General features: G+C 41.2%; 1 protein-coding gene across 1 annotated transcript in view; it reads left to right on the forward strand.

The window, feature by feature from the left end:
• Window positions 1-1,245: 1,245 nt before the first annotated feature.
• timm50 (translocase of inner mitochondrial membrane 50 homolog (S. cerevisiae)) overlaps window positions 1,246-26,918 on the forward strand; it is a 38,918-nt gene continuing 13,245 nt past the window's right edge. Inside the window, exons 1-6 of the mRNA XM_071497362.1 lie at window positions 1,246-1,584; window positions 4,408-4,564; window positions 6,693-6,724; window positions 15,148-15,169; window positions 24,780-24,838; window positions 26,596-26,715. Of these exons, the coding sequence (XP_071353463.1) occupies window positions 1,372-1,584; window positions 4,408-4,564; window positions 6,693-6,724; window positions 15,148-15,169; window positions 24,780-24,838; window positions 26,596-26,715 (603 nt within the window). The 5' untranslated portion in view covers window positions 1,246-1,371. The remainder of the gene's footprint in view (window positions 1,585-4,407; window positions 4,565-6,692; window positions 6,725-15,147; window positions 15,170-24,779; window positions 24,839-26,595; window positions 26,716-26,918) is intronic.

The raw sequence follows: 26,918 nt of genomic DNA on the forward strand, positions 1-26,918 counted from the left end.
TCTGATGGATCCTGATAAAGAAAGAAAAATCTCTTTTTGTGTTTTTATGTTTTCAGTTTAAAAACCTGACCACAAATTAAAGCTTCATTCTGTTTTTATCTGATGTTTTATTGAAGGCAAATCGATCCATGAGGACAGTGAAGTGTTGAATAAACACACAGTGAACTGCAACCTAAACACTTGACCACTGTACCTGTTCTTGTTGGAACATGCACCTGTAAGTCAAAACAGAGGATGTTCATCACCACAAGTGTCGTTTTTACACTGAAGATTATATTAATTATTTTATATTATAATTATTCATAACTATTACATAATTGGTTATTATGTTTCAGAGGTCATTACACTCACAAAGATTTTTAAATGTGAAATAGGCTAATGTAATAAGTAGAACTGAACAAATCAAACACAGTCAGAGTCAGAATAATTCCTTTTGACGGCCGTCATTTCAGCAGGTCAGTTGCATCCTGAACACGTCTGCCTGGAAAAAGACATTTGCAGAAATCTTAGTGGGACAACTGCATCTGGTTGAATAAAGGTTAGAGCCATGATTTGTAAAGAATCGCAGTATGAGAGACGCTGCTGATCTCCTTCATGAGTCTTCTATATCTGCAGGCTACTGTCATACCTTTGTAACTTCATCAGACTGAACCAGTTAGACCAGTTCCCCCATAATGAGGCTAAGACCCAATAACCTTGATTTTAGACACAATAATCTGGGAGACAGTTATTGGAAAATAGTATGGTATGTCAAAAATCAAATCAAATTATATCAAATTGATCATATTTTGTTTATTAAATACTTGGATGAAAAAACTGTGGTAGATCTGTGCTAGTGGAAGTGGTGGGATATGACACAATACAGTGGTGATTATGTGATTAAATATGCATACATATACAATGTATGGGTAAAACTAATTTATTACACATACCTTTGTAACTCCTTGTAATATACTCGGCCAATAAGGATGATGCAAATATTCAACATTTACAACTGTATTTTGTAATGCCTTACTTTACACGTACAGAAAGTTCGGTTCCTGTATAAGTATTTAGAGTTACTGTGATTATTTCTGATGATGGTTTTGTTTTAACAGGTCTTTAATAATACAGGTGACATAACAGACCACACTTAGGGCGCTGTGCCATCAACCGTCATGGCAGTTTGTGTTGCAAGCGAAGGTCAGACTAATTCTGGCTTCTGATTGGGCCGAAAACGGTACGGCCCGCCCTCCTCCCGCCACACGTGGCCTCGCTCCTCTCTGACTGCGCCTCCTGCCTGCCACTCAAATCACCACGAGCCAATCGGACGCTTTTGTCCTTTAGACTCGCGTCACACACATTCGCCGGCAGCTACTGCTAATATCCAAGATGTCGGCGGCGTCTGTGTTCCCCATGTGTGTGCGAGCGAGCCGGGGCCTCCTGAGGCTCAGGAGCGGGGCTGTGGGTTCCACCTCCTCGACTGTGGTGGACATTGTACGGACACTGTCCACGGATAAGCCGCCAGCTGGAGCGGGCAGCGCGACGGGCGGACTGGCTCAGGCTATCCTCCAGGAGAGACTCCAACAGCAGCAGCAGAGTCAGGTAAGGCGCCGAGCCTGCGTAGGTGCGCTCGATTTGTGAATCAGCAGACAGCGATGTAGAAGGGGAGAGCAGCATGTGGGTTCGAAAGTGGGAACCCCGCCCACCCAAGCTGCCAGTGTAGATCAAATCAGAGCCACATCTCTGACATTATCAACCTCTGGTTAGGCTGAAAGCTAGCTTACGTCTAAATATTTCTCTGTCTGACAGAGAGTGACAGTGACATGTAAATGTTTGTTGTGTGTTAGTTTTGTTTGGATAAATGTCAGCTTTAGAAATGTTAGATTTCTACTCCACCGCTCCTCTTGTCACCGCAGTCCTCTGAATGAATGAACCTGAGATTAGCTAGCTAGGAAGTTAGCTGACTAATGTTAGCATGCATTTTACTATGGTCGACAGCTTGTCTGTCTCTCGTCATTCCCTGAACCCAGACGGTTGCATTTTCCAACAAATACTCAATTAATTTCCATGTCTTTTAATACTCTGGTCAGCTTTGACGTTAAGCATGCAGTTAGCAACAGCCGCTTCAAGTCATGGCTCGTTGTAATGTTGCGGATCTTGCGTGTATCAGCTCTTAACACACGCACTGAACTAACTGTGTGTTGTCGTTTTATCTGCAGGAGCTGTTAGATAAATAGCGTTGACATCCAAGGTTTGTTTGGTTTGAAGGTCAGAACAGACACCCGTCCCCTCCCCTCTCCCCCCATAACCCAAATCTGCAGCAGACCACACACACACACACACACACACACACACACGTACGTACGTGACTGTTTCTGCCCCCCACCTAAAAGACGCAAAGTGAAAGCCATGGGAAAAAAACTGACAGCGTCACTGACTTTAAATTCCACTGTAATTATAATAATAAAAGAACATCACATGCATGTGACTTTTAACTGAAGGATGCCAGTTTAGTTTTAGTTCAGTTTTTCTCTTGAGCCATTAGTGGTGAAGCAGTTGATGACGGGCAGAAAAAGCTTTAGTCCTTCATGGTTCAAACACTTCATACAACTATACAGTGTCACAGCGTTGATCACCTTACCCAGCCAAGAGTTTTAAATGAAGAAAAGAGTTTGGTGTTTTATGTCTGTTCTCAAACAGCAGCACTGTTTCTGAGTACACTAGGAAATGTAGTTAAAAGCTGGATGTGTTGAGGTCAACAAATTGACAATGAAATTAGGGTCATCCATAAATATGAGCAAACGAAAGAGATTTTATACACTCCTTTTTGAAGAGTGAGGTTGAAAGAGTTCAAACTTTGCTGCTTTGTATTGAAGAATGATGATTCAACCTTTAACCCACTGACAGATTTAAGATGCGATTATTTGCAGAAGACTATTTTGAAAAATTGGTTGCAATGAAGTATGTTATGTGTTTATATTTATTAATTGATATTCATCTTGTATGTGTATCACATTAGCTATACATTCTGTATTTTGTATTTTAGAAAGCTAATGATAATGTTGTTTTGGGCATTTGATAAAGCTCTTTAACACTGGACAAAAGAACAGCTAACACTAACATCAGGTATTTGTCATTGGTGTAAAAGGGTACAATCAGCATTCACTCCCAGGTCAATTGACTCTTCAGTAGTAACAGGTATTTATTGGCTCTGTCACCGATCGACAGTCATGTAAACATGAAACCCAGGCGGACATGCTAATTTTGGCTCCCTTTTTTTATGCTGTGACATCTGTAAGAGCACAAACACTGTAATCAGCCTGGGCCTGTTTGACTTAATAGATGATGTCGTCGCTGAAAATGTGGCAACATCAATATTTTCAACCAATGCATTGTTTCCTATACATTGATTTATTTGTGGCCGCCAGCCACAGTATCAACAATGACCGCCACAGACTGATTTTCCATTTTATCATTTATGGTCAAGGTACTTCTCTGCCCTCTGCCCTCTGCTCAGTGCACACACAGACACACACACACACACACATAGTGCAGAGTGAACAGCAGAGCAGGGAGGTTGTCTGCAGTCTCGTGGCATGTTTTACACAACAAAAACTATATTAGAATTATTAATCAATTCCAATCCTTTTCTAAATTTAAAATAATAATAATAAAAAATATTTAGTTATGAAAAAGAACCAGTAACAGTATGAGCAGCATGATAAAATCCTAACGATACTCATCCCTACAGCTGTTAGTGTTTGACTCTGAGTGCCAGCCTAAGGATGAGACGGATCCGTTTTACTACTCTGAGCAGCAGCCAGCAGCTCACTGTTTGAGTCATTTGTGTGTGCCCTTTAACTGTATGTGAAGGCGATGCTCTCTGCAGTTGTTTATCTTTGTCCTCAGTCTGAACACAGAGACAAACGAAAACGTGTGTCTCTAAATGTGTGTTTCGAAAGAAAGAAAGAAAGAAAGAAAGAAAGAAAGGAAAGAGAAAAATGAGAAGTGACAATCTTGATTTTTGTGATTCCCTACTCTTTCAAATTCACAGATCAAAAATGGCTGATAGTTTCTGGTACAAGCAAATGTTTGGCTTTATAACTTTGGTTTTTTTGACATCACTTTGTGCTTTTGGAACTATTTGAATATTTGATCTGTTTTTACATTTTTATCGACAAAAGGGTGAATTATTAATCTCAGAATTGCTGAGAGATTCATTTGTAATTAAATAATTCCCCAGTTACAATCCTTTTAGCAATGATAATGATTTTTTTTAAATAGGGGAAATAGGGCAGTTACTCTCTTATATTTGTCTGTCTACACTCACGCATCAGTTCAAACTTTGAGTCCACGATTGAGTGACACTGCAGCTCATCTGCTCAGCTTTTGTTAACATTAACGATGGTCATTTATTTTGTCCAGGGCCAACCTCCTCCTGAAGGAAAGGAGGGTGAGAGGGAGGGAGAGCAGGCGGAGGACAAGAAGCAGAAGGAGAACACCGCCTACGCTAAGAAGATGGTGCTGCGGTTGGCGGGACTCATGGGACTGGGTGGGGCAGTTGGCATCGTCTACATATTTGGTGAGTGTGTTTGCTGTTCTCAATGAAAACAGTCCTCAGGGAGTTCTGTTATGATTTTGTTTCTTTGATGTTGCTTTAGAGGTTTTTTAAATGTAATTTTTTTTTTTTTATGTTTTCATCACAGTTTTCATATTCTGTTCTGTCTGAGTTCAAAACCTTTTGTTTAATTGATTAGCAGGTCAACGGAAAATTAACCAGAAACTATGATTAAAAGTAATTTTTCACACAAAAGTAACAAATCATCTCCAGGTCAAGATTTTCAGGATTTGCTGTTTAGCTTTGTCCTATGTGACAGGAACAGGGGGCATTGGATGTGGTCACTGTATTTCCCTCAGCTTCCTGTTTAGAGGGGCAGCCCACAGGTGGGCGGACCTAGCAACTGTCAGTCAGAGGTGAGAAGAGTGACACTGAGGCTGAAGTCTAAAGAGGCTTAAATCATCAGTGTGTTGGGTAGAAAATACATGTGAGCTGTGAGTCAGTGAAGTTTGGAGCAGTAGGTTTAGTTTTCAGTCTGGAGCAGATGAAAAGATTCTGGAGAGAAGCACACAGAAATTCAGATGTTAGGCAGAGCCGACTGTGTCGGAGACCTTTTAAGTGAAGACGACAAAAGACAGTCGGTAAGTCATCAGCTTCTCTTAGAGGAAGTTTAGAGGGAGAGTTGGTTTTTGGCAGCAGTCAGTCAAATACAGTCACCACACCAGGACATGAGTGAACCGACTGTTTCATAAGTCACTCTCATGAGGTTACTGCTGCTTTTGTTTTTTCATCTTGAGGCTTTTAAGTGACCCTAAAGTTTTTATTTGTATTCTGGGTGAAAGCCTCGACTGGATTTCCCTGCTTTTGTCTGCTTTTATTTGCTCTCTCTCCGTGTGATTTCTGAAGCTGTTGGACGAACAGACAGCATGACGCACTTGGAACTGTTTTTTCCATCTTGATCTTCATCTATACAGTCTTCTGTCGAGTGGGAGGTGGCAGAAGAAGGATATATATCTTAATTTTTTTTCTTGATATTTGGATGCTTTGGAGATTTACCCTCTTTTAACTTTTGTCTTGTTGTGGAATATTTCTGCTGCACACATGGAATACTGAATGGGAATTTGGGATAATTTGGGATTCGATCAATCACGTCTGTGCCATGTGGAGTAATCTGTGAAGATATTGTGGAGATTGTGGCCCATAAGCGGCTCTGGGAAAATGTGCTTGTTAGCATCTTTTGTGTGGTTTCCCAGCAGATAAGTTTGTGAAATACTCTTTACGTTTGTCCAGACGTCAGCAGATGTGAGTTACGTGCAAATCTTATTTGCCGGTGATAGTGCTACAAAAGCCAGATCTGGCTAAATAACACATGATACAGCGTGTTGAGTTTTGGAATTGAATCTCTTATGTCTAACCTCTTATGAATACTGTGATGAAACCGTAGAAATACTAATGAAGCTTTCATACAAAGACACTGGAGGGATGCTTAGTCATTTTTCAGGGAAGCATAGAAGAATAGCTGCTGTCTCTTTAATGAAATGTGTTTTGGTTTACGACTGCCCATTATTTCCATCCATCTATCTGTGGGCTATTCTTTTGATTAAAAGATATAGTCTATGCATTTAAAAATACAAATGCCCATCCCTTGTTTTCGGGGCCCAAGATCATGTCTATAAATGTCCTGTTTGTCTTAGCAACAAAACCAAAATATGTTTAGTTTACAGTTATGGAAAACACAGAAAACAGCTAATCTTCAGTTACAAGTTATCAGAACTGTTGTTTGACTAATTGATTCATGAACTAATTCTTTTAGCTCAAGTCTTTAGTTGGGCTGACTGTTACACGCTCAGTTGTCAGTTTATTAGGAACCAAGCTAAAACTAACGCAGTCTAACCTAACAGTGCTGCAGTAAATCCTCCTTCATGCAGGTTATCTGACAAACTCAGTGAAAAATAATGACTGTTAATCGTCCTCAAGGTGACAGAGTCATATGACTCAAACAAATGTTAAAGCTTGAACTTGTGTTGAAAATTGTGGATGTTCTCTTTGTATCTCGTTGAAAACCCTCACAGTGGTTGTGGGTTGCAAGTTTTCCTATGAAACAAATGTCAGAGCTACTGAAATAATAATCTGTTGTTTGTTTCCTTTTTAGGCACCAATTCAGTGGACGAGCAAGGAAACACGGTAGGTTTTACTGTCTCTCACACAAATAATACATAAATACATGAAATACATACCAACTCTTCTGGAAATTGCACATATTGTACCTTCACAAAAATGAAGATACTGAAGGATTCTGTAATGAATCCAGTACAAGTCAACTGATGGCACAAGATGTGGTTCCTTTCAACGATTAACACACATGTTTCTCAAACTTGTGTCCACACAATGAAGACACATTTAGCCAACCATTCAGGCTCAAATGGGATATTCACAAGTGTCGAGCTGATGCAGTGATTTGTGTCGGCACACTTTAGCATGCTGCCGTTAACTTCTTCTTCCAACTTCTTCCTTTTGATGTGTGCTGGTGGAGATCCTCTTCCTGTTCTGCAGGATGCTAAAGGGCACACTTCACAGGTCTGTGTGATGTGTGTCTGTCTGACTGAGGTGTAAATTTGGACGGACAGGCCGTCATGCAGACGACGGAGGGAGCTACGAGAGGCGTCGGTGTGGGAAAGGAAGGGAGCACACTTATCTCACCTTCACGACCCCTTTTGTTCACTGTCCTACTGTAATGTAAGGGGTGATGTGGTTGGGCGGCACACTCGACAGGGAGCTGAGACATCGTGTTCGACAGAGCTTTGAGTTTGGGAAAGTTGGGAACATCAAAGGCCCTGTTCACACCTGGTGATCCGTTCACGCCTGGTGATCTGACCACACGTGGACAGCTCTAAGTTCACCAGTTCACACCTGCCGTTACAATGTGTCTCTAGTGACCACATGTGATCGGATCAGAATAAGTGGAAACCACTGATAGTTATCAAATCTGTCACGGTCAGATCGTTATAAGCTGATGCTTATGATAACCGATATTTTCTTTCTATTTATTTCTCATGCAGTTCACTATCTAATTGACATTTGTATATTTAAGCATGAATAACAATAATAATATACTTTATTTATATAGGAAAAAGGGAATTAAAAACAGCAATAAAAAAAGGAAAAACAAATATTACAAAACAGTAAGTAAGTTACAAGAAAATATAAAAAAACACGGCATTTATAGACTTTAATAAAAGCTTTGTGATGAAAAGAAGACACTAAAGACTCCCAGGCACATGTGGGGTTAATAAATCCTTGATATAATTTGGAGCAAGGCCATTTAATGCTTTGAAAATGTTGAGCAGAATTTTAAAATCAATGTGGAATTTAACGTGCAGCCAGTGAAAGTTTACAAGTGCTGCAGTAAAGTGTTCATATGGCCTGGTGCCAGCTAACATCCGAGCAGTGTTCTGTACCAGCTGTATCAGTGAAAGGAGCTTGGAGTGATGGCAGCATGAAGTGTATTACAATAGTCAAGACGGGAGCTTAGATTTGTTTTGTGTATTTTGCCAAAATCTAGTTTCACCCAACACCTGAAATATTGATAATTGATAAATATTCTATAGCTATAGTCATGTCTTCAAATACAGGGGCTGTCAATCAGTTTCCGAAAGATGACAGTCTCCTGTCTTGCATTTTGTGAACCTCTGGATCACAGATTGTCCCTCAGTTTCAGTATTAGGTTGGAAGTAGGTGATACTGGCGAACTGTTTCTGAATCAGTGCACTGTGAACAGCTCTACAATGCTCTTGTTCAAGCTCTGCAATGAAAAAGAAAAAAAAAACATAAATAAAATCAATATATGGCGGTCAGTGTTGACATCGTGGCGGACGGAGGCCATGTCTGAGCTCTGAGACAGGAACTGCTGCTGGAGGTGTTGGTCTGGGAAGACGAGCCACTTCAAAGGGCACACTTCTCACATTAGGATCCTTTTGTTGATACCAGAGAGCCAAACGTGTTTTTTTTTTGGGGGGGGGGGGGGGCTTCCTGCTAAGTGGCCTTTGTCTTTGTGACTTTGAAGCTGTTGATGCGGGAAGTCGAGTCATCCATAGGGAAATGATATTTATTGTCTTTGCTCAACCTCCAACAGCAAAAGACAGAAGAATCACATGTATCTCAGACTGGAGTCTTCTGTTGAACATAAAATACTTTGATTTTGTTTCTGACAGTTTTGTCATCCAGATTAAACCAATGAATGTGCTGCTGCAGACTTTTACAGCACCTGACACCTGAAAAGTAGAGTCTCACTCCTCAAAAAAGTCAAAAATGTAATGGGCAGGGAACAGTGGCTCATCTGGTAGAGCACATACCATTTAGACTCAGTCTTTACCGCAGCAGCCTGTGTTTGAACCCGGCTCAGGCCCTTTGCCTCTTTGTGACTGTCCCTGTCATAATCAACCCAAAAATGACCAAAAAAATAATAATTTTCATGGGCACAAGGATCACAGTTGTGACGTTTGATGACCAGCAGGACAAACCATCATCTGGCTCAGGACATTCATGATGCTATGTTCATACTTCACTCGTTCTTTTTTGCATGACCTTAATTAGTACAAAGACAAGAAGGAGTCACCTGATCTGAATCCAATTCATAATTTTTATCTGAAGGTGGAAGTTAGCTGGTTTTTCCACCATATCTGGGGCCAAATGAAGGCAGCTGTCACGTGAGGATGAGTGGACATGGGACTGATGGTGTCTTTGGTCTCCGCTTGGTTCACTTCCTCACAGCTGGGCAGGACTGTTTCCTTCAAAGAGCACACTTATCTCACCTGGACATCCTGTCAGGACCATCAGATGACACACTCCTCATGTCAGTGTTATGTCGTCTTGTGCTGCTGGTTAGAGCCTTCAGAGGGCACACTTATCCCACCTCCTCATCCCAAACCCCTTTCTTGTCTTCAGAGGACGCTTGCTGAAACGGACTGTGACATGTTGCATGTGTTGGTGCTTTCTGTGGCGTGTTTGTCCGGGAAATGTAGTTTACTTCAAAGAAACGGGTGAAAGACAGTAAATTGATCAGCTGAGCACAGGACTGCAACTAATGATTATTTTCATTATTAGTTAATGAGCTGGTTATTGACGTTTTCATGTTTTACTCTATGACATAAAATCCATCAGTAAATACCCCAGTCCTGATTTCATTAATCTCTTCTGTCTCTTACTAACAAGTGTCTAAATGAGACTATAGAGGTTGTCATCGGTCCAACATGAAAACCGATCTCCTCACCAGTCCACTTTTACAGCCTGTATTTAGGCTTCAAACATCATAAAGTGGTGTCAGTAGTGAAGATTATCCTGCTGTACAAAACAAGTTGGGATCAGAAACTGTTGTTTTTTTTCTGTAATAATCCAAAGACAATGGAGAAATCCCATCAGCTGATTGTGGTGGGAACCAGGGTGACACTAACATCTGGTTTAGCCTACAAAAATACATAATCCCTGCAGCACTGTATTGATGAGTGAGTCTTCCTAATCAACAACAGATTAATCTGACATGAATGTGATCTTTACTTTTATCTTCACCTACATTCAAGCCAGCTTCTGTAAACTCAGTGTTGGTTATTGAGTGAGGATGCGGGAACGAGGACCCGTCCTCTCCTCCGTGCTCTGTTGTAAAGGCCTCTCCTTCCCGCTGTCACACATTATAAACTCTTGGCTGTATCCTGTCTAGGCAGACTGAGTCACTTCAAAGCTGAGGCACACTTCTCCTGCCCTCCTATTCCTCTGCCCCCCCCTCAGAGGGTCCATGTCCCAGCTGTCGGAGGTGAAACTCTGGGAAGAAATTCTTCAAAGGACAAACTTCTCATCAACTTGACATCTGAATGTGCTCAAACCTTTTTCAGGAGGCTGTGAGGTGAAAGTGCGGGAAATCAGGACCCACTTCCCTCATCTTGTATTTCCATCCTGAGTGAAATACCACAATCACTTTTTCTAATTATTTGATTATTTCATAAAATCTTCTGCAACTTAAAATTCCTTTTCGAAAGTCCATGTGCATTCATGTGAATTTTTTTAATATGTGAAATATATTTAGCTGCAAATAACTATTATTATTATTATTATTATTATTATTGTTATTATTGCATAAATTCAATGATTATGTCATCAAATGTCTTGTTTTATCCAATCAGAATCAGAATCAGTTTCATTGCCAATTGTTTTCACATACAAGGAATTTGTTCAGGTGTTTGGTGCAAAACAATAACATAGGAAGAAGGAAAAGAGTATAAACAAGAGTGAGAACAAGACACTTGAAGATAAATAAAATTAAAGGTAAAATTAAAAGTAAAATATTTACAACAAAGATGTGGAATATTTACAACAGTTCAGGAACTGAACGTGTGATTTACTCTTGTGTGAGACGAAGAGATGCCTCAGTTTTCCTGTTTGTTGTTGTTTGTTATTTTAGCTTGAAAAATAACTGAGATGATCAGCTGATGGTCTTAGTAGATGCCAATTAATTTTCTGTTGCTTGACTAATATACTAATCCAGTGGTTCCCGACACGGAGGCCAAATACTGTGTTCTTAGAGCACTTTAATGATAACCGTCAAACATTCAGGACTGACCTGAGAGCAGGGGAAGCTCCATTTTTATTTTTGTCTGACAGGTAAAGATCACTTGTGGATTCACCATCTGTCTCCTGACTCTTTCCTTTTACTTGTTCCTGTTGCTAACCAGTCACCTATTTTGATTCTCCAGTTGTTGCCATGGATGTGATCTTCACAATCAGACTGAGGTAGCAGACAAGTATACAACATGGTGCGTCCAGTGACAATGTAAAAGCTGATCACAGTAACAGGCCTTAATATGAGAAAAAACACAGTTTTTCAGCATTTTAATGTTTTTAAAGATCATTTTGTTTTAAAACATTATTTATTCTTTTTATAATCACATCTTTTCACTTGTACTGTTTTGCAAAGGATTTGTCTGCCCACTTGCAATACCTTTGTGGCCCACAAGAGGCCCCGGCCCCCAGGAACCACTGGACGAATTGTTACAGCTCTGTGTGTATGTGTGTGTGTGTGGTGAGAAATTCACATGAACTGCTTGATCTGTACAAATCCTGTCAGACTACATGTTCTTTATTTCATAGTACTGATAAACTGTGGCGTCAGACTCCTTCACTTTAACAGTTTGTAGATTTAATTTTAACTTTAATTTTGACTTTCTGTCTTCATCATGTCATCAATAACCCATGATGACATGATGAAATCAAAACATCTTTTTAGAAACTTTTGCAAGTTCATTAAAAACGTGTGTCTCAGTGTTGTGGTATAAGACATATTTTGTTATTTTGTGGCAGGTCCTTTATTTTCTCTTTCTGCTGCTGTAGTTTAGCTTCTTAAGTTAAACTTGTTGCTCACATCTTCAGTCTGTAGACAGGATGACGTCTCAAGCAGTACGCGGCTCACTGAGGGAGGGGCTGTTCAGACTGCACACTTATCTCACCTTCCTAAGCTGTTCTTCATTGGACCTGATGTGTGTCAGAACTGGACACTTGTGTCAGGGAGGTGTGATGAAGTGTGCTGGCCGCCAAGCTGCTGCTGCAGCACTCAGCGTGTTGTATTACACGGTTAGATAGTGCACATGTCGTCAGCCTAAAGTCAGAGCCGTCCACAGATGATTGTTAAAACCAAGAGGGCAAAGTCAGTACATGTGACCTAGTGAAGAATACAATCTAAAAGTTAAATGGAAACGAGCAAACTTTGAAAGAATGTGTTTTTATGATGTGGGATAAACAAAAAGATGGAAAAACATCTGCACACACTTTTCACTTTTCACTTACTCTTTACTTTTTACACTGCACCTTGAAAATGGCACACAGATGTTCTCCAGCTGTGTGAGACTTTAGACGGCACTGTGTCCTCCAGACTGTTTTGTTTTGACTTGAGATCTGTGTTTCCATATCTGCCAGTGAAAACAACATTGTTATTGCTGAAGGAAACAATAGACAAAACTATCAAAATAAGAGCCACATTGTAATAAACTGGAATTATCCTTTAATGTTTGGTTTCTAATAGGACTACACAATTAACTTCAATATCTAAATCACATTTTTTGATCATGTAAAACATTTTACAACATAGTATTAGAAATGAAACACTGGTGCTACAGAGTTGCCCTGGCCTGCAGATCATATTCTCCAGACTAGCGGAACACGCTTGTTTGGTACAGAGCCCAGCAAAAATCACATCATCATCATTTTAATTTTTTTTTTTCCAGTGAGATGCAAATATAACCTTTCCCACTATAATTGTGACTTATATCACTTTTCAGTACGTATATGAAATATATCAGCTCTGTGTGTTTTCCCTCACATGGAGCATCCTACCTCCTGCCTCCTGTGGATGGCACTGATCAGACTGAGAAACCGCTGATAAAATGTTGGGTTGAATGTATGTTACATCCCAGGGGCTGTGAGTATTACACTGTATATAATAATATTTTGTCTGTGTGGCAGAACAGCATCTGTCCTTCACCATGGACTGATCTGCTGTCTGTCAGGAAGGAGAGTATTCTGTGAAATTAATTCATGAAGTATTAAACTGTCTCTCAGTCTGTCCTGCTTCTAAGAATATTTGAATTTAAGGGCGTACAGTTAAAGTTGTGATTGTGTTCAGATTGTGGCAGAGTGGCCTGTGTTGTACTGAACTTGCCGCACCGTGTTGGGTGTGTGGGAACCTGTTCCCTTCCTGCTCTCCCAGGCTGCAGCCCTGCGGTTGTACTGAGGTGTCGATGGGGTTTTAACGGCCTGTTTCACACCTCGGTCCACGCTGACCCACACAACACAACACAACAAGCAGCAGCTGGGCTCTGCCCCTGACATCAATTCACCATTGTATGTTAGCATCTGGTCTCCTTAAATGACCTCTCGTCTTTGTTCTGTTGAGTTTCATGAGAGAACGTTTCACAGGTTCATCCTCTTTGTTGGAGTCACTGATACTTGATTTTTAAATTAAAGTTGGTCACAGTGTCAAGTACAGTGATCCTACAAATCTGAGCTAAGATTTGAATGTGTATGAAGAGGAGTTCATCTGTTTGAAGGTTTTAACTGCAGAATCTTCACCTGGAGACTCCTCAGGGACCTGTGTCCAGTTTTGTTTCCTGAGTATCTGATAATGTGTCTGATACTGAACATGGTACATGTTCTGCTGGAGTTTTTCATCTCCACTGTCACCAAGTGCTGCTCATGGTGGGAACTGTTCGTCTATGATAATAAAATGGTCTTGACCTCACCCTGGGAAGTGCCTTGAGATCATGTATGTCGTGATTTGGTGCTGTACAAATAGAACTGAAGTGAAAATGGAACTGAATACCTTCAGTCTGTATCAGTATTTGGACTCGGTCGTGATTTAGTTTAATTTAGTTTCCTGATCGAAAATGAGCAACTTAAAGAGAAGGAAAGAAAAGACAGACCTCTGGCATTATTTTACTCTGTCTCTCTTCATCACCTCTTCATTTATTAAGAGCTGAACAGGTGAAATAATGGAAATCCAGTGTGACCAGCTACAAAGTGGTTAGACACCCATTTAAAAAGTCTCTCTCTTCTCGTGAGGCTCGGCCCTTCATGTGTTACACCTCAGTGCGTGGGTTTGAATATAAACCCCTCGAGATGACTGGACTCATCTGATTAAGTGATTAATATTTCTGTAACAGGTTTATGTAGGAACTAACTTTAAAACTGTCCTGAAGTTCACTGTTTTTCTGTTAGAACGAGCCGTCGTTTGTGGTCGTGTTAGTTGAGTGTTTCGTGTCAGTGGGCAGATCAGTCCATAATGATAGTTATTAGTTGCAACCTGGTTCTGTGTGTGTACACTTTAAATAGAGGAACCTCTCTGTGCGAGTCCCTGTGGTTTATATGATGGAGTGTGTCGATGTGAGGTTGACGGTGTTGCCACCAGGTGGAGTCCTTCACCACTGCTCCAATGTCTCATATCCTGAGCATCCTGCACAGCTCTGTCTCCTTTTCTTCCTCATCCTCCTCCTCTACAATCAACCTCCTGCTCCATCTCCTGCTTCTCCTCTCTGTTCCTCTGCTCCTTCTATTTCATCATTTCCACTCTCTGTCTCTCCTGCTGTTTCACATTTCTCCTCCTCCTCAGGCTTTATTCCTCCCTTCCTCCCGCTTTCTGTCCTTCCCTCTCTCACTACTCCTTTTCTTCCTCCCTCACACTTACCTTTTTTTTCTTCTCCACATATTCTTCCATGTTTCTTTCAGTTTTGGTCTCCTTCCTCTTCAGCTGCTTTGTTTCTCTTTCTACATTTACTTTTCTTCTGTTTTCATTATAACTTTTCTGTTTTTATGCTTCTCATTATAACTTTTTTCTTCCTTCTCCTTTTCCTAATTTTTTCTATTTTTTTTCCTCCTCCTCCTCAGATCAGTTGTGAAACCTGTCCTCACTGATGTCAGTCTGTAAATGATGTGATGGGGACACTTTTACTGTCAACACAATGCACTGATTGATTGATGTGATTGATTGATGTTATTGATCGTCAGTCAGCTGTTGTGTGAACAGATTTTAAACATTTTTCTCTCCTGTGATTTTCTTTTCTCTCTGACAGATTCCAGATGAGTTCGACAGAGGTGAGTGTGACCACACCTTCATCCGTGTGTGTGTGTACACCCTTCTTCGGTTCAGATGAGTCCCCCCCCCAACCCCCCACCTTCTACTCAACATATGTGTTTTTATTGACACCCTGGCAGTGGTGTGTGTGTGTGTGTTGTGTGTGTTGTGTGTGTTGTGTGTTGTGTGTGTGTGTGTCTCAGTGTCAGTGTTTGTTTGAATGATGGATCACTTCACAGACCCTCTGTGGCACTGCCAACTGCTCTCACTGTGTGTGAGTGTGTGTGTCTGTGTGTGTACCAACCATCCATATGCCCCTGTCTCATCATTCACCCCCTCACCCCAAGCTCACCACCCAAAACACAAAACACACACAGGCATTTACATTCTGGGGAATTATTCAGAGAAAGACATTTGGCAGCAGACCGAGCATCAGGCCAACAGGACAGAGGTCAGAGGTCACAGCAGCTTCTTGAATGTATGATGATATAGAATGATAAGATAGTTATAGGTCATTTCATCTGTCTTCTGGAAACAACCAAACTGCCCAAAATCTGGAAAAAAGTGAGTCATCAAATGAACAGAAGCGTTTTCAGTCACGGCTGCAAACTTTTCTCTTGTGTTCATTATGTTGGTGAACATTGTGACTAAATGTATTCATGACCTGTCTTTCTGTTTCCACACTTAGAAGAGATGAAATCAGGCAAGAGCTGTGACTAAATCTCTATTGCTGATAAAAAAAAATCTTAATCTGCGACATCAGAACCAGTCCAGTCTCGGCTGACACTGGTTAACTAAAGCTTCAGATCTTCACATTGATCTGCTGCGATTAGACTCCCCCTCTAAACGAGTTCTGATCTCCTGCTGCTTATAATCACTTCATCAATAACTCTCTCTCCCAGAGGTCCAGTCTGTGTTTCCTGCCTGTCCATATCCCTCCTCCTGCTTCCATCCCTCTGTCTCTCCGTCCATCATAAAATACTCCCAGGGGTCCACTTTCTCCTCATCTGACTACAAAACTGCACCTCTTCATCCCTCCCTCTGTGTCTGTAACTTTATTACCGCCTCTCCTCTCTTCCTCTCTGTCTCTACCTGTCCGTCCATCTGTCTTCATCTCTGTCCTGGTTTCTGCAGCTCATAAAGCTCATGTGCTGTTTATAGTCTGCAGCTTATTGGCTGAACTAAAACTGAACAAAAAGTGAATGAAGTCTGGTGCATACATGCAGAGAGACCACAGGATGGAATGGATTGTTGGATGTGTAGATGGACAGACTGACAGACAGATCGATGGATTGATGGATTGATTGATGAACAGAAGGAGGGATGTGTGCGCAGGCAGGGCTGCGCCTCAAGGACTGGGAGTTATTGATGAAGGGTTTACTAGTATCAGCAGGCGATCAGAATTCATTTAACTGGAGAGTTTTGTCCTGATGTACAGCTCACAGCTGCAAACCTATTGAAAATAAATTTTAGCCACACTGTTTCTTCACGTTCTTTCATCACTCTGAACACACGCACATCGTAATAGATTTTTATCTCAGTTTCACACACACCTGCTCCTGCTGCCCCTCATACACATTCAAACAATAAATGTGTTTTAATCTGCCACTAAAAATAGTCCCCTGTAATGTTTACTGAAAACTACAGTGACTGATTTACATCTTCAGGAGGAAGCAGTGGGTTTACAGCCGAGAGCCACAGAGTGTGTTGAGAGAGGGATTAATGTACTGTTGTTTTGGCTCTGCACATGAAATGTCTTGACACAATGCACTGATTGATTGATGTGATTGATTGTCAGTCAGCTGTTGTGTGCACAGATTTTAAACATTTTTCAGACACATAGAATAACATGAGACTGGTGCTTTTGAGGTTAGGGTTTGGTAAAGTTATGGTGGAGGTTAATGTTTGGATGAGTCTCTGGGATTTAATGTCAGTCAGCTCATTGTCCTGCTGACAATAAGATAAATACAAGTTAATGACTAAAAACAACTGGACTGTTCTATATGGTGTTGAGTTGTGTTCTTACATTATCGCAAATGTTTCCATCAATTCTCAAACCAGAGAGACAGTCAATTTAATCATGGTAATGGTCCGTATCATTGGTCGCCTGTCAGTGATGTCATATCATCTTTTTGTGATTTCCTGTCAGAAGCTTTTATCCAGTTTTAAGCCTCATATTAAGCACTTTAACTGGATGAAGGATATTAGTCATTGGACGTCTGGATCTTAAGTTATCAGAGAAACAGGCTGAGTAAATGTTAGACAGCTCAGCTTCCAGCCGCTCGGAGACATCCCATGTCTGCAGAAGAGCGTCTGCAAATCCCGGATATTTAACCTGAAACTATTTTGGTGTTTCTACTGATTTTAATGACCTGCTCTGTTTGTTGTGGAGAGGAGGAGACCTTAAAACCTCCTGAATGTCTGGTTCACAAGTTATCAGAGAAACAGTGGAAACAAAGGTTAGCAGCAGTCTCAGCTCTCAGCCCTTCCCTGAAATCCTGTGTTGATGAAACTGGCTGTTTTTATGGGTTGTAATCACTGGTGTGTTTGTTGTGGAGAGGAGGAGACCTCTGTGGAGAATTCAGCTCCTGACTCCTGAACAGAGAGACAACAATTCCCATGATCCCATGCTGTATCACAATGTCACCCAGCGCCATCTTTTGTTATTGTTTTGATAGAGAACAATAACAAATTGCAGACAAAATCACAATGTTGGCGGGTCTTTTGGATTTTTGGACCAGTGAAAAGGGGCTTTACTGTGAAGAAAAAACCCTCTGCTACTAATTTACTGTAAAAATTCACTGCAAAGCTTTAACAATATAAACCTTTCAACTGAGATAATTGTCGTTTTTATTATGAAGTAAATAGGAGGTTGTGAGCCCCCTTGACAGGACACTTTAAATATTCATTTTTAACTAAAACAGCTTCAGGTTGTTTTGCTGTTGAGGGTTAAACTGAGTTTGTTGGACGCAGCAGCCAGTGGGTGAAGACATCATATGACCATGACATCATCATATGATCGTCACATCATCACATATTGATTTTACTGAGAGGTGATAAATGATATTGAGTTATTATTCACTGACTTATACATGGTTTCGATCTAAATGCTCCTCTGCACATTTTCCAGCAGCCCTTTTCAGAGTAATGAGGGCCAATCATGACCTCAGAGGCCTCTTAGGGACCTCATGGACCAGGGCCAAATCATCTCTGATGAGCTTAGGGACCAGGGTAAAAGTTCACGATCCCTCAGGGAGGACAGATAGATAAGCTCTGCTCCTTCGTCCTCTCAGTCCGATCCTCCTCCTCTTCATCTTTTCTTGCTCCATCCCGACCTCCTCCATTCTCCTCCTCTCTCTTCCTCTAGAATCGTCTCCTCCATCCCATCCTCACACTCAGCCATCCCTTTCTTTCTTTCTTTTCCCTCCCCCTCCCCCTCCTCTTGGAGCAGCAGAAGGTGAGTGGAAGGTGGACGATGGAAGGATGGATGAATGGATGTATAAATAGGTCTTGTGGGCCGTTTTTGGCTACAGACTCTGTTTGTGTGCCAAGTGGCGGCATTCGTGTGCGTAATGCAGAGGAGCGTCGGATACCATGGCAACCAGGAAATGTGACACCTCATACAGACATGCAGATGCACACACATCACACAAAGCAGTCCCCTTTGGATTTCATGACATCTATAATAACCCTGTGTGTGTGTGTGTGTATGTGTGTGTGTGTGTGTGTGTGTGTGTGTGTGTTCCTTACAAAAATACACACACACAAAAACATGGAGGAGACAGACCAAAACTTCTCAGCTTTAAACTGAGGGATTTTCTCTGTGCCTTAATAATATAGTTGTGAAGTCTTCAGGGTTTTCAGACGTGTTCTCAGAATAGTTACGTCAAAACCTGTGTGACGCTGAGCACAAATAAAACAAATACAAATAAAATCAAATTTTCATTTCAGAGACGCGATCTTAAAAAAGCTGAAATTGAAATTAATCTTCAACAAATCTGATAATTGACTGTATTTTTTTAAGTCTTTTTTCAGTCTTCAGTGACAGTAAACTGAATATCATGGAGTGCTGCAGGAATGATGTATTTTTGTTGGCCATCCAGGAACTTAACATCACCCTGCTTCCCTCGAAAACAAGCCAGTGGATGTTTACATGGGCTTTTGGATCACTGATCAGCAACAGTTTCTGATCCTGACAGGTTTTGTTCAGCAAAATGAACTCCACTTAATGATGTTTGAAGCCTGAATACAATCAGCAGCAGTAAAAAGCTTATGTTAGGCTATGAACCAACTACACCACGCTCACATGACTTCACCATCACCACCACTAAACTTTAACTTGTAATTTAGCTCTTAGCTCTTCTACAAAAGCCTTTCCTCTGACAAAGTTAGTGACAGGTTGTAATAAACACAACGAGGCTGTAAAGGTGGACTGGTGAGGAGATCGGTTTTCATGTTGGACTGATGACATTTAACGCCCCGACAACCTCTGTGGTCTCATTTAGACACTTGTTATTAAGAGACGTAGAAGCTTAAAGAAATCAGGGCTGAGGTATTTACAGATGGATTTTATGTCATAGAATAAAAGGTAAAAATCCCTAGAGCCTGTGTTTACCACAGACCTTATTTCAAGCTTCCAACCAAAAACCTAGAATTCAGGACGAGGGAACATCCTAACATCCTCCTGCACCCAGCATCAGTTTAATTGTAACACATTGAAAATGATAACACTTTATTATTTTAAATATTTGATCGAGGTGGTGGTCGTGTTTTCAACCATATCACCCAGCCTGCTCACCTCTACTGCACTAACATGAACACACACACACACACACACACACACACACACACACACACACTTACACTTACTTTCCCCAGAGACACACACACACTCACATGAAAGAGGCTGGGTCATGCTGTCGTTTGTCACCCAGAGAGAAAACAAATGATTGACAGAGGAAGGAGGAGGTGTTGCTGTGCAGCAGATGCCGGGCCTGACCACGGCTTTTGTTTGTCCCAAACAAAAGCTGTCCATCTCTCCACATCTCTCTCTTCATCCCTCCTTCCTCTGACTTCACCCCTAATTTCCTTCATGTTTGGCTTCCCTCCCTACCTCCTTACCTCTTATCTTTCCTTCTCTCCTGTTGTTGTTTCCTTAGCTCCTTTCATTCTTCAGTGTCCTTCTTATCTCCTTCCTTTACTCTTTCCTCTTTTATTCCTCCTCACCTCTACTTTTATTAGCCTCATCCTTCCCTTTCTCCGAACTCCTTTTCTTCCACCATGTCCATGTTTTTTTTTTCCTTCCTTTTCTTCTTTTTGCCTCTTTCTCATTCTTTCGTCCATCTTTTTCCTTCCTCTCCTCATCTTTTGTCCATTCCTCCGTCCCACATCTGTCTGTCTCTCCTTTACTCCCCTCCCTTTCCTTATTTCCTCCCGTCTCCCTTCAGCCCCTCTCCTCCTAACTGACTCTGTTTATCTTTCCTCGTCTTTTCATCTTTTCTCTCATTATTTTCCTCGGCCCCTCCCTCCATTCATTCTTTTGAATTACCTTTGTTCAGCTTGTTTTCTTGTCCATCCTCTCTATTTATTTTCAATCTTTCCCACATTAAAGCTTATTACCGCTTTCAAAGGGAATATGTTCTCATGAAGGGAAAAATGACGGAAATCACACATCAAAACAGATTCCTTCATTTTCCAAATATGTGGAGTTATTTCAAGATGAAGTGTGAATTTTTAAAAAATGTTTTTGTATTTTTCCTTACTCAAACTCCTTTTTGGTGTCAGGGCCTCCTTTTCTCCAGTGGATTCCTCTTTGTACGATTGTTGATTTTCAGTTTAAAACTGGCAGCTGTAAATGCCTCGTTCTTTAAATTTGGAGGACTAACACCCAAACTTATTGTACTGCTGATGTTATAGATCACAGAAATGTCAAATTCTGTCAAAGGGAATATTTGGTCCTGACAATATCATGAAAATAAATGTGCACAGAAGTACAATATTGATCCTGAAGTTTGAAGTACTTAGGTTGAAGCTGTGTGTTTGGTGCCTGCATCCGGCTGCAGGATGTCTTTGTCTTTTCACATCCTCACTGTGTCAATTTAGTTGATCGTGCTCTCATACATTCTTGCTGCGACAGCTTGTTTCATCCCAACCAATCAGAGCTTGTCGTCTTTCATGACTTTTGTGCCATGGACCGACTTCAGTGGTCCACCCTCACAGCAACAACATCCTTCCTCTTTTTCTTCAGTTGAAGAGAGATCTTTGCTCCCACTGATCAACGTCACTGAACCCACTGAGGAGCCAATGACATCCTGACAGGCTGTAGTCTTATTGTGAGGCGTCCCAGATGTTCCACTGTGACACACTACACAGGGCACTTACACTGATGTGCCTCAGCAGGTCGAGATTCCCGGAAGTTGGGATTTGTATCTTTCTGCCTCTTTGATGCTTCTTTCAAATGTTTGTCAGTTCAGTGTTTTTCTGTGCTTGAAACTCATTTTCTTCCACTTTACACACGTTACTACAGTGATTATGCGTCAGGTTCTGAATGGTGGTGATCTCCACTGTGATCCTGTGTGTTGACACAGACACACTGAAGCTGATGCTGCTCTGCTAACAGGCTGCTCATGCTGCACCTCCTGTGTAGACGTGGTGTCAGTGTTTTCAGCAGCAACATGCTGCTGTTTTCATCAAACAAGCTCTATAAAGCCACTGCACACTACCTGCCCAGAACATAACAGTAGTCAGTTTTGTGCTCTCATTGCGTGGTAACCTCAGCTGGGTTTGCCTCAGCGTCACACTGGCAGATCAGTACCAGGGCAGGAGGAAAGTTGTTTGGCCCACATCGGCCCACCCAAGCCGATTCAGAGCACAAACAGGTCTGATCTGACAGCTCAATGGAGCGAGGCCTCTCACACAAAGAGCCGACATTGACTATGAAATGAAGACCGTTAGAGAGGGGGAGAAGATGAAAGGAGAGAAACAAGAGTGGAAAAGAAAGAGGAGGAGGTGGCCTCTTCACTCCCAGAATATATCAGGAGGAAACACACACACAGGCAGCAACCCGTGACAAACAGGAATTCCAGTTATTTCACATCCAAACAGACACGTGGTACAGATGTATTTGTTGACTGGTTTGGATTTCTTTAACTTCAGTCAGGATAAGTAGTTTGCATAAACAAGGTCATTTAGATTTAAATGAAGTATTTTAAAAGCGTTAGATCAACTTCTCTCTGTTTGATAAAAGCTAACATACAAACTTAACTTTCTCCAAAACTGTTCAAGGTCCTAAATTAAGATTATTTTAAAGGTTCCATATTTAACACTTTTACACTGTTTTATCTGAAGTGTTGATCTCCATCAGAAGATATATTTTTGGTTTTAAGAACCAAAAACCATCTCAGTATAGTTTTACATCTCCACTCTCAGGCTTCTCTCTGGAGCTCTAGTAACAACAGGTCAGTCAGCCAATCAGAAGAGTGGATCTGAGCTTCTCTTCTGATTGGCTGACTGTTTTTGAGTGAGTAAATATAAAGATATAGCAGATTTCAGGTAAACACTCAGAAAAACCAAATCCTTCAAGGTTGGATGGTGGGTCCAGGTGGGCGGGGCTTGGTGCGTGGCTGAGGGTGGTGACTGTTTTGCTGTGACATCACAAAGTTCCAGAAATCCTGACAGCTGGTTTTAAGGCTCAGTTTCTGAATACAGGCTGTGTGCATTTCTCTGTGGACTGAGGCTTTGATACTTTCACAGTGTTAATGTAGAACCTAGACCTGCTTTATAATCACAAACACATGGACATCTACCTTTATACTGGATGGAGCTTTAAGGCATTTCAAACTTCTGCTGTAAAAACATCCTCTGTTTTGGTACCCTGCCATAAGAAGTAGCTGAATGAAACTGAAATGTGTGTATGAGTGCAACAAAACCATAAAATTGTAAAAAGCTGCAGTCAAAACATCAGATTGTCACAGAGCTTAGAGTGTGACATCATCAGATTTCTTTGGACCAACAGTAAGTCCTGCTGGTGGCACTAAGTGACAGACATTTGGATTTGTCTTCCAGGGACGATAGATATCTGAACTAAATTTCATGGCAAACCATCCAGTAGTTGCTGAGATGTTTCCATCAGGACAAAAGTGTCGGACCAACTGACAGACAGACATGACCATCCACAGAGCCGTGATTCTAGTGCCTGAAAACCTGGTTGATTTTTACATGAGCAGTGACGTCCTCCTCTCAGTGCTGGAAGCTGACAGGATGACAAATATTCCTCCTGCTCTTCATCCTTCTCGTGTCATCCTCTGACTGAAGCCTTATTTCCACTCCTCCCTCCTCCCCATCACCACCACCGTTCATTAACAATCACAGGAGACATCCCCACATACTCACTAGGCTGACATCATAGGAATACACTGCAATTTACTGAAATACCACTCGTGTGTGTGTGTGCGCAGGACAGCGGGTTAAACATCCTTTTCCCCAGCAGACTGCATATTATCACCCCAGTTGTGTTTTGTGTAGCCAACAACCCAAAACCCAAAGTTCAGTCCCAAAGTTCAGTTTACCGTTCACCAAAAACAGGAGCCTGCTGGTCCACAGCATTGGACAGTACATACACACTGATGGTTGTGGACAGGGCACACACATGGGTTGAAACTCTTTTTCTCTGTTTCAGGATCAACCTGAACTTTTCCCTCAGATTCATTCGCTTAAATATTTCTATTTTTGAGAGACACCAGTTTCTGTGTCCTCACATCCACGTGTGTCCTGTTCCTCTGGGGGCGGGATTGAAAGCATGAACACATGGAAGACAAAGGACAGAGTGAATCTTTATTTAGAGCTAACAGCTTGATGCAGTAAAAATGAATCAAACACTTTTTTAAAAATTTAGATATTTTCTCCTCCAACATCTTTACATGTACATCCACCCTCCCACCTTTATTCACCACCCCCCATCTGGTATCCACATTACACATACACATACAGTATACACACACACATACTCAGCGCATCATCACAGCAGGACTGTGGCAGATGGCTTCTGCTTCCTGCTTCAGCACGCTGCTATGAACTCTGGGGGATCGAGTCCCCGGGGACCAGAGCGTGCTAGCTTCAGCGAGTGTGTTTGGAGATGAAGATGGAGGGATAGAGAGAGGCACGCGCATGTGTGTGTAACTTGCTATTGTGCTGCTGTTTGCAGTAATGAGCCAACGGCCCCATGGGAAACGAAGTCTTTATTATTATTAGTCATCAGCGCGTTGACAGCTGGAGGCGTCATTAGTAGGACTCATCTAGCTGGCTTATCAGCGTCGTCATCAGCAGGTCGCGCCTCAGCCTCATTGATCAGTTCCGAGGCTGCAGGTCGAACCATGTGACACCTCTGATCACCACACTGATAACAACTAATCAGCTGAGCCTCGTGACCATTCAGATCTCATCCAGCTTTGCTCTGTTCCTCTCCAGGTGAAAGTAATTGAATTGGATCAAACCACATTTTATAGTTCAACTAATCTTCCCTCATATTTTCTTCTGTGAAACAGTTCGAACCTATAAATGGAGAAGTAAGACATGACGTTTGTTGATCTGTTTTTTTTTCTTTTTTTGTGTTGCTTCTGTTCTTCCTCTCAGACCCTCCAGTTGTCCAGCAGTTGAAAAGAACCTTCAAATATTTCAAAGACTACAGACAGGTGAGTCAGACATCATCAACAGTTAAAGTAAAACCAGGAGGAAATGATCATTCCGTTTAAAGCTTTTTTTGTTTTTTCCCTTGAAATTTTGCGACATGTAGTTGCATAGGTGGGGTTTTTCCAAAGGCTGATAGCAACATATGATAATGTTTAGACCTGGGGTCTCCAACCTTTTTTCTTTAGAACTACTTTCACAAAATATTACAAGTTACATTAACACACATATCATATCAAAACACCAAACTGATCTCCAAACCAAATCAGATGAAGAAGATAATTTAACAATTTATCCAATGTCAATATCCGAAACTCCAAAAACATCTGAAACTTGCCTCAGTGTCAAATATCTGAGTCATGACTCAGTCAAACCTAAACACGCAGACATGATAACACCACTGCAAATAAACGCCCATAAATCTGCTGTTTTTCCAAAATGTAAACACACATGGGCTAGAAAAAAAAGCTGAACTCATTGTATCCATGTATCCATCCATGTATTCCCAACCTTTTCCAACTCATGGCTACATGAAAATTGCAAATATTTTGGTGGCCCACATCTGAGCCTGTAACAATATGGAGGCCAAATAATAAAAATTATAAACAAAAATAACAAATACAAAAAAATAAACAAGTTAATGATGTGGTCCGGCCGGGGACGACATAAAAGTTCCTGTCATTGGCTGATCACAGTGAAAATACAAGAAAAGAAATGAGACATTGTGATTTTATAACATTTTTAATGTTTTTAAAGATCATTATATTTTAAAACATTTAACATTATTATTATTATTATTATTATTATTATTATTATTTCACCAATTATACTGTTTTGCAAATGATTTGTTGGCCCACCAGTGCACCTTGGCCCACAGGTTGGGAACCGCTGGTCTATTATAAAATATATGATATATACACAGAGACATTCACACACATAAAGTGGTTCTGAAGTTCTGAGGGCCTTTCCGGTTCCAGTGAATGGGATGATCATCACACTGTGATGTTCACCAGGTTACTGTGTAAATGGTTTAAACTCAGTTTTCTTAGTTTTCTACAACTTTCAGTACTTTTATTTTTAGTCTTGTGTTACACAGAGAAAAGCTGATTCACAAAAACTAATGCAAGCTCATTACTTTCACCATGAAAAGCTTTATGTACAAACATTCAGTTCTCATTTTTACCCACTTACCAGAATTGTTATGATAAAATTAGGTTTTACTGTGGTAACCAGTTTTTTCACTTTTGCTGTACTTGGCACTAGATGGGAAATGCTTTTATCCTGATTCCTGGATAACTGAACCTTCTGCCAACCACACACCACACTCAAATCAGTTTGATATGAGATTCCTGCAAGAAGGGGCTGAATATGTAGATTCAGATTGTAGTGGTGGATTTTCCTCAGTAAAGTTGTGGAGTCAAGATTTTCAGTTGTACAAACTGTATTAGTAGTTTCGGTTTCTGTAAGTATATCTTACAGAAAGTATATCTTCCTTTTTTTTTTTTTTTTTTTTTTAGAGAGATAATATGAGCTGATTTGGACGTTATCTAGTAGCTACTAGAAGAACTGTTTATTATAAGTATAAATTGTATGTAGGCTGGATTTTCCCCTTTGAACCAGAAATTCCAGTATTTTCTCAGAATTGCCAACTTCCTCCTATGACTCTGGAAGGTGTTGTGAAATATATTAATATGCACTGATTTCTGAAGGCACAGTGTGACCTGCTTTGTGTGTCTATCCGTGTGTGTGTTGATAATTGTAGATGATCATTGAGCCGACGAGCCCCAAGCTGCTGCCTGACCCTCTGAAGGAGCCATACTACCAGCCTCCTTACACTCTGGTGCTGGAGCTCACCGACGTCCTGCTGCACCCAGAGTGGTCGGTACGTGTCCTCACACTCCTCCTCTTCCTCCTCTAAGAGCTGGTTCATGGTCTCCTCAGAACAAGTTCTTAAGACGTGCTGTCAGACCTAAAATAGAGAGCCAGAGAGTGAAGTATATGTCTGGCTCCTCTCTCAGTGTGTCTCTGTCCAGTCTGTGTCAGTCCAGCTCACCTGCAGTGCTGCTGCCCCACCGAGCTCCATGG

This window comes from Trachinotus anak, unplaced genomic scaffold, assembly GCF_046630095.1.
Source record: "Trachinotus anak isolate AG129_WGS33_773 ecotype Australia unplaced genomic scaffold, CSIRO_AGI_Tana_v1 ptg000014l, whole genome shotgun sequence".
Lineage (NCBI taxonomy): Eukaryota > Metazoa > Chordata > Actinopteri > Carangiformes > Carangidae > Trachinotus > Trachinotus anak.